Source organism: Trachurus trachurus (assembly GCF_905171665.1).
Source record: "Trachurus trachurus genome assembly, chromosome: 19".
Classification (NCBI taxonomy): Eukaryota; Metazoa; Chordata; class Actinopteri; order Carangiformes; family Carangidae; genus Trachurus; species Trachurus trachurus.
The window spans coordinates 4,683,291-4,697,847 of NC_139913.1; the positions used below are offsets into that span (position 1 = coordinate 4,683,291).

Here is a 14,557-nt window from a genome sequence, read left to right on the forward strand (position 1 = left end):
TGTATTCTTGAATTGCACAGTAGACTTTCAAATGCTTTGTTTATTTTCAGATTTTCAATATCTTTTGTGCTAAAAGAAATGCTGGAAAAAATAAAATTACTACACAGCTTAATTTCGGGATTTGTTAGTTTTTTTTGTGTTCATGCTCCTAGGAAAGCAAATAAACGTTTTTAAAAAGAAATGCATTCACTGTCATTGTTTTTTGATTAAACGTTAATTACTACATAATTTATTATTAGGCTATTATCATTATCATCAGTATTATTAGTTGCAGTACGTTTTACTCAGGTTTTACTATATTTACACATGAGGATGAGGAGGAGTTTGACTCCCTCTTGTGGTCTTTGCGGTTAAGGAGCAAGAAATGTCTGCTTTCCAACTGGACTACATTTCCCATAATGCAGAGCGCACTGATGACTTCTAAGACAATCGGAAACAAGACAGGTGACACATCAAATGTGCAAAAACAATTTATTCAAATTCTAAATAATTTGAAAACCTTTAAGTCTAAGAGTATTTATTTTTTGTTACTGCAATATTTACTTTATTCGAGAAAACGAAAGGCTTATTTTGGAGATATTTATTATAAGAGTGTAGCTACCCTCTCCAAACTGTGACGTACTTGTGAACTGTCAGTACAAATATCCGAGGGGACGTGAAGGCAGCACAGTCAGGTCCAGGGCCAGCGGTGTGTTCACTTCGGCGCTGTCACAAGAGACTGTAAATCTGTAAGTTTGATACTTTTACCTCAATATTTTATCACCGTGTTAGGTTTATAAGAGGAGCTTGAGCTTTAATTGTTGCTATTTATCAGGTATAAACTACATTTAATGTCTTGTTTACGGTCTTTGTGTAGATTACTTTCGGTTTCTGTATTTTTGACGCTATTGTTTCTCGACCAACAACTGCATATAAAACTTTTTTTTATAATAGATTAAATGTCAATAACAGGTGAAGGGTTTGTAGAGTCAGAGTGATTCTTATTATTGATATGAAGTGATTTAAAGTTAATAATCTGTGCATAATCAGCTTGAAAAGAAGCGAGCGCTGAATTTAAAGTGCGCAAAAGCTCAGCTAAACAAAATAAACAAGAAACCTGTCCAACCTCAGGAAGTGGGAAGCCAATGAAAACACATCGGTGTTGTTTTGTTCCTGTCAGCGCTGAGGCCTGAGTGCAGCAGCTGCTCTCTTCACTCACTCTCAGATGTTGTTTCATCATCATCATCATCATGTCTTATGTGTTTTCTGGCAGCCGCGGCCTGCAGCATGGAGAAACCCTCATCAGAGGCAGCAGCAGCAGCAGCAGCAGCAGCTGACCCCTCGGCGGCCTCATGCACCTACTCCCAGGTGGTGTTCATGGACATCCCGCACTCTTACCCCCCGGCCACCGACATCACCTGCCACTACAGCCTCGGTGCAGCCTACCAGCCCAACAGCAGGGACTGGGTGGGCATCTTCAAGGTGGGTGTCGGAGCTATTTGTCAGCACTTTTGTATTATTTAATCACTTATTAGTTAGTTATTTTTTGTGGTTTAGATTTGGGGAATACACCTTTAGTTTGTTTATGATATTTAATATTGATTGAGTTAATTTGGGTATTTGAACCATGCTTTTATTTTGAAGGTACTGGGTGAGTTTACATATATGGGTAGGCAGACACATGCAGGGCAAATAGTTTTTTACCAGGGCACGAGAGGCGGCAAAGGGCCATTGTTCTTTGTTTGCCAACGGAGAATAAACCTGAGAAACTTCATTTTTTTTGCCTCGACAATGGACTTTGTTTATCCTGCATAAATTCACTCCCTAGGTGTCTCAGTGGCCGTTTGATTTGATTTGATTTGATTTATTTCATTATAGTTTTGATATTTTTGAGTTTTTTGATTATTGACACTGAGGACAAATTCAAAGTCGCATCACTGTATCTCTTTCTGTGGTGGATTTAATGCCCAGCCATGCATGAATGTTTTTATCAATAAAACATCTCCTTTTACAGGTGGGGTGGAGCACGACGAAGGACTACCACACCTTTGTGTGGGCTGAGCCGTGTCAGGATGGAGGAGCCGGAGAAGAGACGGTGACCATGCAGGCTGCGTTCAAGGGTGAGGAGGAGGAGAAAACAGTAGTTTTGGTTTCACTTCAGCTGAAACTGTTATGTCATGTTTATAATGAACACTGGGAGCAGAGCAGAGCGGAGACTGTGGTCGACTTGTCTGATGTGTAAACAGGTTAAGAACAAATCTGATCTAATCTGCAGACACACAGATTCATCACACGGTCAGATTTAGTTGTTGTTTCATGTGAACTACTGCAGGTTGAGCAGACAGAGGAGATCTCATATCAAGAGTTTGTCTCTATCACACTGCACAGATTTAAATAATAACATTAAAGATGATAATTAACAAGAACTGATTTACTATTAAATTAAATCTGTGAGTATTTGAAGTTGTGACTGTGACTGATGAGGCTTTTAAAGTCCAGTAAACCAAAGTACAGACAAGAGTGGGCTGATATCTGCTGTGGGAAAACATATATTGACTAAACAGAGTGTTAATCAGTGTTGTATTGAAAGCAGATAGAGTTTATCTTGACAAAAAGTTAATCTGCAACAGTTTTCAATCAATAAATTAATAGATTATTAAAGGGAAAAGGTCAAAAAATCTTCTTAAGTGTAAGAATTTTGAATATCAGTAACTAGAGACACCATTTTTCACAGTTGTACGATATTTTATAGACTGAATAATTCATAATTGATGGTTAATCTACTGTATATCTGTCTGTCTCTTCAGAGTACTACCTGCCAAAGGACGAAATCGAGTTCTACCAGTTCTGTTACGTCGACAGCTCGTGCCAGGTGCGAGGAGCGAGCACGCCTTTCTGTTTCAAGACGCCGGAGGAGCAAAGTTCAGAGAGCAGCACCGAAGACGACTTCCTCATCATCACCACGCAGGTACGTACGGAGCGAACACAGCGTAAAGAACGATCTGGAAGGAAGAACAGAGATGGTGTAAACAAGAGATTAGACCGGAAAGGACGAGATTGGATAAAATACTGAGACAGGAAGTGATAGCATTTAAATCTCACATGATTGATTTAATTCAAAAACGTGTTTATTGTGCTGTCATACTGTTCTGTGATACTTTACTTTCTTTCAGTTTCTTTTACTTTATTCTCCAAACATTTTGAGGCAGAAAATTCACTTTTTACTATTCATTAACTAATGATTTTCCAGATTTAGATAAAGGAACAAATACATTATTATCATTTATTGTCATAATACAACTTTATTGAACTCCATTATGTTTTATTTTGAAATGATGAGACCTTAAATTTTGATAATAGCAGTTTTGTGCTTTTACTTTGAAAGAATAATCCTACCAAAATTTGATTACACCGCTTTTGTGCTTTTACTTTGAAAGCAGGAATTTAACTAAACTTGATGGAACTGCTTTTGTGCTTTTACTCTGAAAGAAAGATTTTAACACATAATTTTTGTAAGTGCATTGGTGCTGCTTCTTTTATTTTGGTAAATGCTCCGATTCCCACCTCTGATGTAAACAGAGTAAACGCAGCTTTGCACTGACTCGACTTTGTTTTTCCATGAACAGGTGGAGCAGAGAAACCGGGAGAAAGCCGAGCTGCAGAAGGAGCTGGATCAGACCAGGGAGGAGAAGGACAACTTGAAAAGAGCTTTAGAGAAGGAACAAGAAGAATCCGCTGTCCTGAAGGTCGTCTTATCTGATTTATAACAGCACAGCAACACTGTGCAATGATAGCGAACGCATTTGTTTATTGTGCAACAGAGTAAAATGAGTAAATAGGAGCTGAACTTTGATGTTTGATGTTGTTGGTTTGTTCAGGGGCAGAATGAGCAGAAAGAGAAAGAGAGGAGTCAGCTGGTCGGAGAGCTGCAGCAGATCAAGGAGGAGAATGGAAACTTAAAAAGCACCGTGCAGCAGCAACGACAGGAAATGGACAATTTAAAGGTTTGTTTTTTAAAAATATTTACGTGTGAAATCTAAATTCTGTGTTTTAAAATAAAACTGAAACTGAAGTCACGTTTGTACCAGGAGGAGATGTTGGTCCAGGCGACGAAGCAGCTGGAGATTCAACAACAGAACGAAGCCGAGAAGAGAAAACTGAGCGAGTGTTTGAGCTTCGACGGATCAGCGAGTCTGCACGAGGTAAAAAACAAACCAACACACAAAAAATCAATCATATTTATTCTTCTGTGACTATAAATCGTCTTATTCTGAATGTAATAATTCTCCTTTTTCGGACACAGAGTCAGGAGAAATACGACCGAGCTGTGAAGAAGATCAACCAGATGAAGGAGGAGCGCAAGGAGCTGAAAGAGAAGCTGGACGTCCAGAGTGAGGAGATCTCCAAGTGAGTCCAGTCTGAGCTTTTCCTCTGTAAACCATAATTATATATATATATGAGAACTGATCACATCATGTTTTTTTTTAATGTGTTTTAGGCTGAACTCCAAACTGAGAGAGGCAGAACGAGAACTGGTCAAAACAAGAGACAGCATCCACATCCTGGAGGTAAAAAAAAACATCTATAGCTCTGAGAATTTACACTTATTTTACATATATTGTTATTTTATTGTCTCAGAGCTCAGTAAAAAGACAAAGATAATAGACCGAACATCTACAGAGAGACTGAAAAGAAAAGAAAAATGACCAAAACAAGACATCAAACAGCCAGAAAGAGAGAAAATGACCATTCAGAACATACAAAGAGATGAGAGAGAGATGAAGACAGAAAGAGACAAACATAAAGTGATGCACAAGCCCTGAAGAGCTGCAGATCATCAAAATGACTGGAAACAGAAGAAAGAAAGACAGAGAGATACAAAAGTTTCTTGAAAAAAATGCAAAACAACTACAAAGAAACACAAAAGACAATTAAAAAAAATCATAAAACTACTAAAAACCAGACTCAAAATGACTGAAAAGAGATGAAAAATTACCCAAATAAGACTGAAAACCACCACACAACTAGAAAGAAAGAGAGACAGGTGACCAAATAAGATGCAGAACTCCTGAAGAGCTGCAAAGAGACACAAAACTATTTAAAAAATTGAAAAATAAACTCAAAGGTGTGTGTTTGACCTGATGCAGGTGGACCTGCAGAGCAGCAGGAAGGAGAGCGAGCGGCTGAGCGCGGAGCTGCAGAAGCTGCAAAGCGTCACACACAACGTGGACGAGATGAGGAGGGAGAACCAGGAGCTGAGTCGCAGGCTGGAGACGCAGCAGCAAGAGGAGACACGGCGGGACACGAGCGGACCGGACGACGACCTCAAGGTGAGAACGAGACGATGATGTTACCGTGGTGATTAGAGACGGAGAGCGGAGAGGCAGGGCCGTTGCTAGGAATTCTGGGCCCCCTTAAAGAATACTAAAGTGGGCCCCTCCCCCTAACTTTTCCTTTTTTTTTCTTAGACTACGTATGTATTATAGTTTTTTATTTAGCCTTCTTTGTTTTGATGCTAATGCAGCATTACACTGCAAAAACTCAAGTATCTTAGCAAGAATATTTGTCAAAACAAATCTCATTATACTTAAAATAAGACACATCATATTAAAAGTAGCTTGTTTTTAGACACTATTTACTACTTTCAAGCAGATTTTCACTTGGAATAAGTAGAAAAAATCTGACAGTGGAGCAAGTTTTTCTTCCTTATTACAAGCACAAAAAACTGAAAAATAAATAAATATTTGAATCTTGAATCTTGAGGTAACGAGGTGTTTGGTCTGCAGGTGAAGTGTGAGACTCTGGCCCGACAGCTGCAGGACGCTCAGGTGAAGCTGACGGCCGAGAGGGAGGAGGCCAAGAACGGCAGAAGACGGTTGGAACATCTGGAGATGGAGCAGGCGCACATCAAGAAACAGCTGGACAACATGTGCAGAATGAAAGAGGAGGAGGAAGGGAAGAGCGGCAAATTCCAGGTAAAGTCTGAAGAGTCTTCATTTCATCAAAGATTCATCTGGATCTTTGATGATCTAAGAGTAGGCCAAAGAAAAATGAAATGAGTCGGTTAAAGGGATACTTGACACAAAATCAATAATTCACTAGTTTTCTACTCACCGTCCTACCAAGGAAGGGTTTGGAGAACTTTCAGAGTCAAGAGATCAAAACGCTTTAGGAGTTGCAGGGGGGGTCCGGCTGGCAACGGATTTACATATAATGGCGGCGGATAGAGTTCACTTTTGAATCGTCCAAAACACACAATTATGAAACATCCAGATACCTCCATACTGCTCGTCTGTACTGACCCAAGTGTCCTGAAGCCGCCACATGGAAAAGTTGTTTGGAAAAAATTAATTTGCTCTCTGTTTTTAGCCTTGTTGTAGCAGTAGCTCCCAGTGGCTCTGTTGATGTTCGTTCGTCGTTGTAAACCATTAGATGTATGATGTAGTAAACATGGAAGAACATCTCGTAGCAAATCTCACGCATGTGCACAAACATCAACAGAGCCACTGGGAGCTACTGCTACAACGCGGCTAAAAACAGAGATCACATTAATGTTTTCTGAACAACTTTTTCATGTGGCGGCTTCAGGACACTAGTACAGACGAGCAGTATGGAGGTATCTGGATGTTTCATAGTGTGTGTTTTGGACGATTCAAAACTGAACTCTATCCGCCGCCATTATAGGAAAATCCATCACCAGCCGGACCCCCCCTGGAACTCCTACAGCATTTTCCAAACCCTTCCTTGGCAGAAGGAAGGTAGAAAATTGGTGAATTATTGATTTTGGGTGAAGTATCCCTTTTAAAGGTGCAAAACAGCATTTAAAGGTGCAAAACAGCACATTTAAATGGTGAAACTGAAATATCCACATGTAACTTTTGGACTTTTTGCGAAATAAACACTTGTCTCCTGGATGATGATCTGTCAGATGCTCTTCAACGAGGCTCGGGAGTCGATGGCGGACAGAGAGGCGGCCATCGAGGATCTGGAGCGCAAGGTGCGGCTGGAGCAGCACGAGAAGGACGAGCTCATCAAGGAAAACCAGGTGCGTCCACGCAAACACGCCGCAATCAGAAGTCCGTCCGTCCCCTCGTTGTTTCTTATACAGCGTTAAAAAAAACTTCCTTTAGCGGTATTAGTGGCTGTTTTTGGCGACTAACTTTTGACTGCTGTAAAAATATATCGGATAAATATTTTTATCAAATTTTTTTGCATAAATCTGTTAATCAACTTCAGTCTTGATCAAAACTACTACATTTTTTTTTTAAATCTAAACTTTAACCCTTTGAATGCCAATTTAAAAAATGAAGTCACTGATATGGGAAAAAATACACACAAAATGAGCTATTTTCAATATAAAAAGTGATCGGACAAAGATTTTTTTTTTCATGTTATCACAGTCTTGGACATATTAGATTAGTAACATCAATGACTTTTATGCATATTTAGTTTTCGTGCAGCAACCCTAGTGGACGTTTTTGGCACTAATACTGCAAAAGGGTTAACGCTGGTTGTTTATTCCGTCAGAGACTGTTGAGCGACCTGGAGGGACTACGCAGAGGCTACTCCGACCTGCACGCCGCTCCGCCCGGCGACGACTCCGCGTACGAGCAGCCTGACGACGCCTCGACGGCCGAGGACACGACGCCGGCGTGGCAGCAGGACGCGGCCGAGGACTCGGACCAGCTGTACGAGCCCATAGGTGAGAAACTGGTTCTGATACTTTAACACCTCACCCACATAAACATTAATTATATAGTAGTTATAAAGAGAGCTGAAACAATAAATTTAATCTGAAGGAGTTTAAAAGCTGAAATGTTCTGGTTTCAGCTCCTTTCAGCTCCTCTAATGTGAATCTAACTTGAATCATTTGCAGTTTTTTTTGTCTTGATTCATTAAGAAAACAAACGATAATGAAACGAATCATTAAAGGGATAGTAGCATTTTTTTAAGTGGGGTTGTATGATCTACAAATAGCTCCCAAGCAGGAAAAACAGTTTTTATTTGGACCTAACCAACTCACGTATCCCTCCGCCCAGGGTTAGCGCCCGCCGATCAGCAGTTGGTTAGGTCCAAATAAAAACTGCGTTTTTCCTGCACTTTGAAGGGCTGGAAAAAATTATATTACAGCGAACAATGGAGCAGTGTATTTTTTTTCACGTAAAACCTCTTTTAGGCCGCGAAAATAGGCCGTTTCTTTGGGTCCATTCACAACACTGTATGTTGTAAATCTCTGGGCAGGGCTATGGGCTGGCGTTGCTAACAGGAGGAGTGTAGAGAGTCTTCTACTGCAATTAAAGTACTTAGGGGCTATTTGTAGATCATACAACCCCACTTTAGAAAAAATGCTACTATCCCTTTAAATTCCAGCCTTAGAATAAAACATGAGCAAATACTAAATTGTTTTAACAACCTGGTTTTAACACATTTCTCTTTTCTTGCAGGAACTGAAGAACAAGAGGAAGAGGTGAACTTTCATTCTTTTTTGTTTTTTTCAAATATTATATATTAATGTTGATACTCAAACAAACATCAAACTTGTCGACACTAAAATAACTACACACTATTAAGCATTAGTTAAACATTATTAAATACTTAATTCATCCTTTATAAAGCGTTCTTCCTACCTTGATACTATTTAGTACTAAATGTAGTTATGAATGTTGAACCCTGAATTAATAATTTCATCTATAATGTGTTTAATTAATCTGTTTTTCATCCTAAATATATGATGGATGAATATATGAATATATGATGGATGGATGGATAAATGAATGCTGCATTCAGACATATAATATATAAGCATTATATTAATTTACGAACCAGTTGTTCAGGAGATGTCAGTGATTCTTTAGATCATTTATAAAGTGTCATTGAACATTAATTCTGTACCGATACAGACATGAACTAATGTTAATGAGTGAATTAACAGATTTTTTTTATTCTAGTTGAGTGAAACATTTATAACTGTTAATAATAATAATTATTAGTGTAGAAAGAGCATCATAATGGATGAATGAAGTGTTTCATACTGTTTAACTAATGCTTAGTGATGTGTAGTCATTATAAAGTGCTACTAGTTTATTAAATGTCCAAAAAGGCAGATCTGGGATCAGTTTATGTCACTTTTGTGGACACTGCCTAAGAATATTAAAGCATTTCCATCAGTAGTATAAGAAGACAGAGGGTGACTGGTGAGTGACTGGGATGTTTACTGCTTATTTCTGAGTCTCTGGACTTCAAACCTAATCCGCTGCCTCTTGTGTTACCTCCTCGTAACGCCGCCGCGTGTCTATTTCTGCGGCGCAGCAGTCGCTGGAGTGTCGTCACTGCCAGGAGAGATTCCCTGGCATCACCCGACACGAACTGGAGCAGCACGAGCAGAGCCACCGAGTGTGTCCTTTCTGCACCATGATCTGTGACAACATGGAGCAGGCGGTGTTCGAGGATCACGTGTACAGCCACGAGGTGTGAGAGCTGCACAAGAGCTGCTGCTGCTGCACCGGGACGGGACAGAACGACACACACACACACAGACAACGCTGATGTTTCTGCATGTTTACACTCATTTACTGCAAATAACTCTTTAGTTTTAGTCTGATAACAGGAGTTCAGATGGAGAAGTGGAAGCTGCCTGTGTTACATAATCCACCCACCACAAGTGAACACCAGGTCCTGGTTTATGTAGGTCAGATGTTATCGTGTCATCGAACAGGAATTCGTTTTGAAGAGCAGAGTGACTGAGGAGGTTTAAAACACATTATCACACAGAGCAGAGACAGTGTGAGACAATCTGGAGCTCAAATATAAACACTTAATATATCAATATAAGTTTATAAATGTCGTCTAAACCCTGGTACATGGATAAAAAGTGGAAAAGGTCTCATTAATACTTTAATTTATGGTATTTTTTATGTTTTTTCTTTCTATTAAATCACTGTTAACAGTCCATTTGATGTGTGTGTATTAGTGATTGCACATGCTGCAACTCTTGCACTTGTGTGTGGACTGTTGACAACCATTTAATAAGAAAGACATTAAAATTTGCTTGTGCTTTAACAAGTGGTAATCTAATTAATGACTAATTAGTAACACAGGTCTGATCTTCACTGTTTTTCATTGAAATTAACAACTTCATCTGGAGGTTTAACAGAAGTTTGTAGTAAATGAGTAAAAACATGTTTTAACACGTCGATGTCCTTTAAGTAAATGACTTTGTAATTTAAAATAAAAGCATGGCACATGATAATAAACATTTACCACAACTGTTTAGCTTTGCACTTACCGAGCCGTCGGAGGACCGAGGGCTCGACTGATTCAACTGTTTATTTAATCTGTTTTTAAACGTGGACGGTGTTGGAGAGAGAGGGAGCGATGCAACAAGTGAATTTCTGATAATCTGTTTAAATGTTGTTGTATGTAAAATGTAAATGGAGCGGTTGGGATTGATGGAATAAATAAAAAAATGGGAGTTTGAACGGGTACAAAGCAGCTTGTGTTGTCTTTTCTTTAAAAGTTTATGTTTGTACATGAGAGAATGAAACAATTACATCATCGATTAATGAATAAACACCCACCACCATGACTACGAGACAAGAGGAGGTCGAACTCCGAGTTTCATTTGCAGTAGGGCTGGGACGATATGCTTTTCTCCCGATTCGATTCTTCTACGATTTTTTGGATGGCGATTCGATTTAAATTGCGATTCTACGATATATTGCAGATTCTCTCGATTTTTAACATTTATCTGCACACAAATACTGTAGGAGCCTATAAATTAACATACTCCATTATAAAGTGAACTTAAACCCTTTTCAAAACCTGGAATTCTCTGTATGTAAAAAAGGCGAACAAATGCACATTGCACAATATTTTAAAAAATTTAAAAAAAAGAAAAGAAAAAAGTAATCGTCAAAAAAGATATCGCGATATTTATGTGAATCGATTTTTTCTCCCATCCCTAATTTGCAGTGTCAAGCTGAGTCGAGCCGCTTCCAGCCACCAGTGAAAACATAAGTGCACTCGTTGCATAGAGGTCGCTGAGGGAAGATTTCCCTCCTCGTGTCCAGAAAGTGATCTCAAAGGGAGTTTACCCCCCTCTCCCCCCTCCCTCCCTCCCTCCCAAAGCAGCCAACTCCATCACATGCTCCGTCCCACCAGGCACATTTTGTTTACCAACATGTCTCTAAAACTGTCAGCAGCTCCAGCACATCGTCCATTTTTTTTCTTTTTTTCTTAAGGTGTCATCTGATTGGCTTCCTCCGGTGTGACGTCACGGGATGTGAGCTCAGAGAAGAGAGCGGGCAGCCAGTACTGAGCTTCTCCGGATGCCTGAGAGTCCAACCAGGCCAGGCCCTCTTTCAGAAGGTGATCCTGGAAACACGAGAGTACGAGACGGACAGTGAGGGGTTTTTTCACGGATATATGAGAATAAGGGAGTTTTTTTTGTTTCATTGATACATAGGAGCGAGGGTTTTCCCTGGATATATGAGTGGAAGGGGTTTTCCTACAGAGTTCACATGAGTTAAACTTTCTTTAACCCCACAGAGATCGTAAATTAACATCTTTTTAATTAGAATTGAATTATTTATCATGATATCACAATTCTAATTAGCTGTACATGACAAAAATAACTTCTCTGTTAATCATTTATATTAAACAGACATATAGATATTGTGTCCAGAGTTCAGGGATCAAACATTGAACTGTCATAAAGTGTCTGACGTGCTCTTACCAGGACGTGACACGCTCGTTCCTTCTCCCATTTCAGGTTGTCCTTGATCTCACTCACTGTGACGAAGCCTTTTTTCTACAGAATAAAAACCCACAGGAAAATAAATATATATATTTTTTAAACAGTTTAAAGGGATAGTTCAACATTTCGGCAAATCAGCCCATTGCCATAATCCCTATAGTCATAGCAGTAGGTTCGTTACCTTTAATTGTCGGTGCAAGCTATTTTTAGAACGGCGGAGCAGAGCCGTGAGCTGCTCAGAGCTACGCTACGGAGGCTCATGGGATTTCTTGGTTTCCCTCATCAAACTCATCAAATACACAATCCAACAACTCCACAACGCTCTGGTGGACAAGTTGTGACCTGCACATTCACCACGCTATGAGATAATAACACAACGTTACCAGACAGAGTTGTTTTAGAGGGAAATTCGTGAAAAACCGCTGATGCACTTTCCCTTCAGGGGCAGTTTTTCATCAAGCAGTCTCTGCATTTACCTCTAAAACAACTCTGTCTGCTAATGTTATGTTATTATCTCATAGCGTGGTGAATGTGCAGGTCACAACTTGTCCACCAGAGCATTTTGGAGTTGTTGGATTGTGTATTTGATGAGGGAAACCAAGAAATCCCATTAGCCTCCTTAAATGTTGAACTACCCCTTTAACCCAGCAGGAGCTGCGTCTCACCTCGGCCAGCTGGAGAACCACTGTGTGATCCATGTTGAGCTCGGCCGGGACCGACTGCACCAAGTAAGAACCACCGACAGGAATCATCCCGAACCCGTTCCCCATCACCTTCAGCTTCTTTATGGCTCTCACCAAGTCGTCTCTGAGAAGAACAGATGTGCCATTATTATAATCAATATTGACGTTTAAATAACACAATATGATGCTTAGAGTAGACCAATAATAGAGAACTCTTTAATTATAATATATTAGATGAGCGATACTTACTGACTCACGTCCTGGGCGTATTTACCTCTTCCTTTCAGGACTCTCTGATGGAGCTCATCCAACGTAATGAGCCCTGAAAGAAAAAGGATGTTGGGGTGATTTCAAAGCAATAAGCACAGGTGGTGGTATTCATATTCATCAACTCTAAGCACAGTTGATCGCCCAGTTTTCATTGACAAATCACACACCTCCATTTCTGTGTTTCAGGGCCAGACACACTTCAATGATCTGCACACCGAGCTCATAGTAGAAGTCGCCGACACCGAGCATCTCAGACCAGAAACCTTTACCAGCTGTGGGGAAAAGGCAGGAATTTTTATGTTAAAACTTTATATTCTATGACTATAATATATTGAGATTATATACTGAAGGATTCTTCTCACAAGCGAGCGGGTCGACTCCGATGGTGGCACACATCTCCTGAAACTGAACCCTGAACTGTGAGCTCTTTCTGATTTCCTGTTTGTGTTTGCTGGCAAACTCCTCCAGGTTGGACTTGAAGGTGTCCAGCTGTTTGGACATCTGGGAGCAAAACAGACAATTCAATCAATGATTTTATTAATAAAGCAAAAACTTTCTTTCTTTTTTTTTAAATATATGAAAATAAACAACCAAAAAAATGGTTTTATAAGCATTCATGTTAGTTTTATGTCATTCAGAGTTTGAGCGACTGCTTTTTTCTTCTTTCATAGTTTTATGTCATTTGAAATAACATTTGCATCTTCTTCTTTTTTTAAAATAAAAGTAAGACTCAAAATCTCAAATGGCGTAATCACAAAATAATGATAAATATTAAATATTTGATCCACCTACAGTGTATTTTTTTTTGCTGTATTTCTGTTTCTGAATTTGTATGCATTTGGGCACCAACACTGAGCAGGATATAGCCTAAAAACGTTTTTTTTCTTCTAAATAATGTGGCATATTATCTAAACATTTGTCAAGAAACATAGTGTTGCATTGCAAAAGTTAATTATCTTTATTTCACATGTGAGTCCAGATTTATTTTCTTGTATTTAGTCAGATTTTTTGAACATTTTCCAGATGAAGCTCTATTTTGATTTCACAGATTCATTAAACGTGTTTTTTTATTGACTCACCTGGACAATCTGGTCCTCTGCAAGGACATTTCCTCTCTCCTTATATTTGGCCTGAATAGAAAATAAAGAGAAGTCACATGTCAGATATTGAAACGTTAGTAAAACAAAGTAAAAACACTATAGATTTAACAACAGCTTTACCTCAGCTAGCTTCTTTTTGGCAATAGCTCCAGCTCCGACGCCTCTCCGGTGCATTTTGGCAGCTGTCCGGTCACAAAGTTGAAAAGATTTATAAATCTAAACTACGTGTGTGTTTTGTTTTTCTTCAGTTTTGATGAAGTAACGTTAAATACAACTTTAGCGTTAGCCTTATTGAAGCTAACCTAGCTACTACAGTGACTGTAACAAGTTCACCAACATTCACGGTTCTGCTCTCAACACCGAGTTTCTCCGGTAACGTTTCATATCAGAATCACAACCGAGTGTTTATGAAAGTCGAGAAATGTCCAAAAATACAAGTTTTCTGGAGAATTTCAGGACATTTGAGCTAAATTCCGTACAACTGTTTCCATTTTGATTGGTAGGAAATCCACTACTTCCTGTTTGTCGGTGACGTCAACGGTTTGTTTCACAGCGACCCCTGGTGTCGTGGCGAGTATTACAACTTTTTATATTTTTATTTTATTTTATTTTGTTTTATTTTATTTGTTTGTTTGTTTTATTTTATTTTACAGTTATGTTTTCCGGTTTCAAATGTTTGAATGTGTTTAAAAACGACTATATACTCAAAATCATCCAACAGTCTGTTTGAGCTCTATTTTCCCAGTGGGTTCTTGTGCATTAGAAAAAAA

General features: G+C 39.2%; 2 protein-coding genes across 3 annotated transcripts; one reads left to right on the forward strand and one right to left on the reverse strand.

Moving 5' to 3' along the window:
• Positions 1-621: 621 nt before the first annotated feature.
• Positions 622-9,797, forward strand: calcoco2 (calcium binding and coiled-coil domain 2). Of its 2 annotated transcripts, none has more exons than XM_083994587.1 (15): positions 622-728; positions 1,253-1,461; positions 1,994-2,099; positions 2,787-2,947; positions 3,606-3,725; positions 3,858-3,983; positions 4,068-4,181; positions 4,283-4,386; positions 4,478-4,547; positions 5,127-5,309; positions 5,766-5,954; positions 6,908-7,024; positions 7,507-7,681; positions 8,424-8,446; positions 9,289-9,797. In XM_083994587.1, the coding sequence occupies exons 2-15, from the start codon at positions 1,267-1,269 to the stop codon at positions 9,451-9,453; spliced, it is 1,848 nt and encodes a 615-aa protein (XP_083850713.1). In that variant the 5' UTR covers positions 622-728; positions 1,253-1,266; the 3' UTR covers positions 9,454-9,797. The 2 variants fall into 2 exon arrangements, with proteins under 2 accessions (XP_083850713.1, XP_083850714.1); XM_083994588.1 differs by having other exon boundaries at positions 9,292-9,797.
• Positions 9,798-11,111: 1,314 nt separating this feature from the next.
• Positions 11,112-14,310, reverse strand: snf8 (SNF8 subunit of ESCRT-II). The gene is made up of 8 exons (XM_083994607.1): positions 13,908-14,310; positions 13,767-13,817; positions 13,050-13,188; positions 12,855-12,959; positions 12,667-12,739; positions 12,400-12,541; positions 11,714-11,788; positions 11,112-11,352 (listed from the first exon to the last, which is right to left on the reverse strand). The coding sequence occupies exons 1-8, from the start codon at positions 13,959-13,961 to the stop codon at positions 11,215-11,217; spliced, it is 777 nt and encodes a 258-aa protein (XP_083850733.1). The 5' UTR covers positions 13,962-14,310; the 3' UTR covers positions 11,112-11,214.
• Positions 14,311-14,557: the final 247 nt, after the last annotated feature.

Bases quoted from the DNA above. Each gene is read 5' to 3' on its own strand.
- calcoco2 (XM_083994587.1), top strand. From the start codon at position 1,267: ATGGAGAAACCCTCATCAGAGGCAGCAGCAGCAGCAGCAGCAGCAGCT. The intron at 2,948-3,605 runs GTACGTACGGAG...TTCCATGAACAG, and splicing joins TCCTCATCATCACCACGCAG to GTGGAGCAGAGAAACCGGGA. The intron at 4,548-5,126 runs GTAAAAAAAAAC...GACCTGATGCAG, and splicing joins ACAGCATCCACATCCTGGAG to GTGGACCTGCAGAGCAGCAG.
- snf8 (XM_083994607.1), bottom strand. From the start codon at position 13,961: ATGCACCGGAGAGGCGTCGGAGCTGGAGCTATTGCCAAAAAGAAGCTA. The intron at 13,818-13,907 runs GTAAAGCTGTTG...TTTTCTATTCAG, and splicing joins CCAAAAAGAAGCTAGCTGAG to GCCAAATATAAGGAGAGAGG. The intron at 12,740-12,854 runs GTGTGTGATTTG...TTTTTCTTTCAG, and splicing joins CCTGAAACACAGAAATGGAG to GGCTCATTACGTTGGATGAG.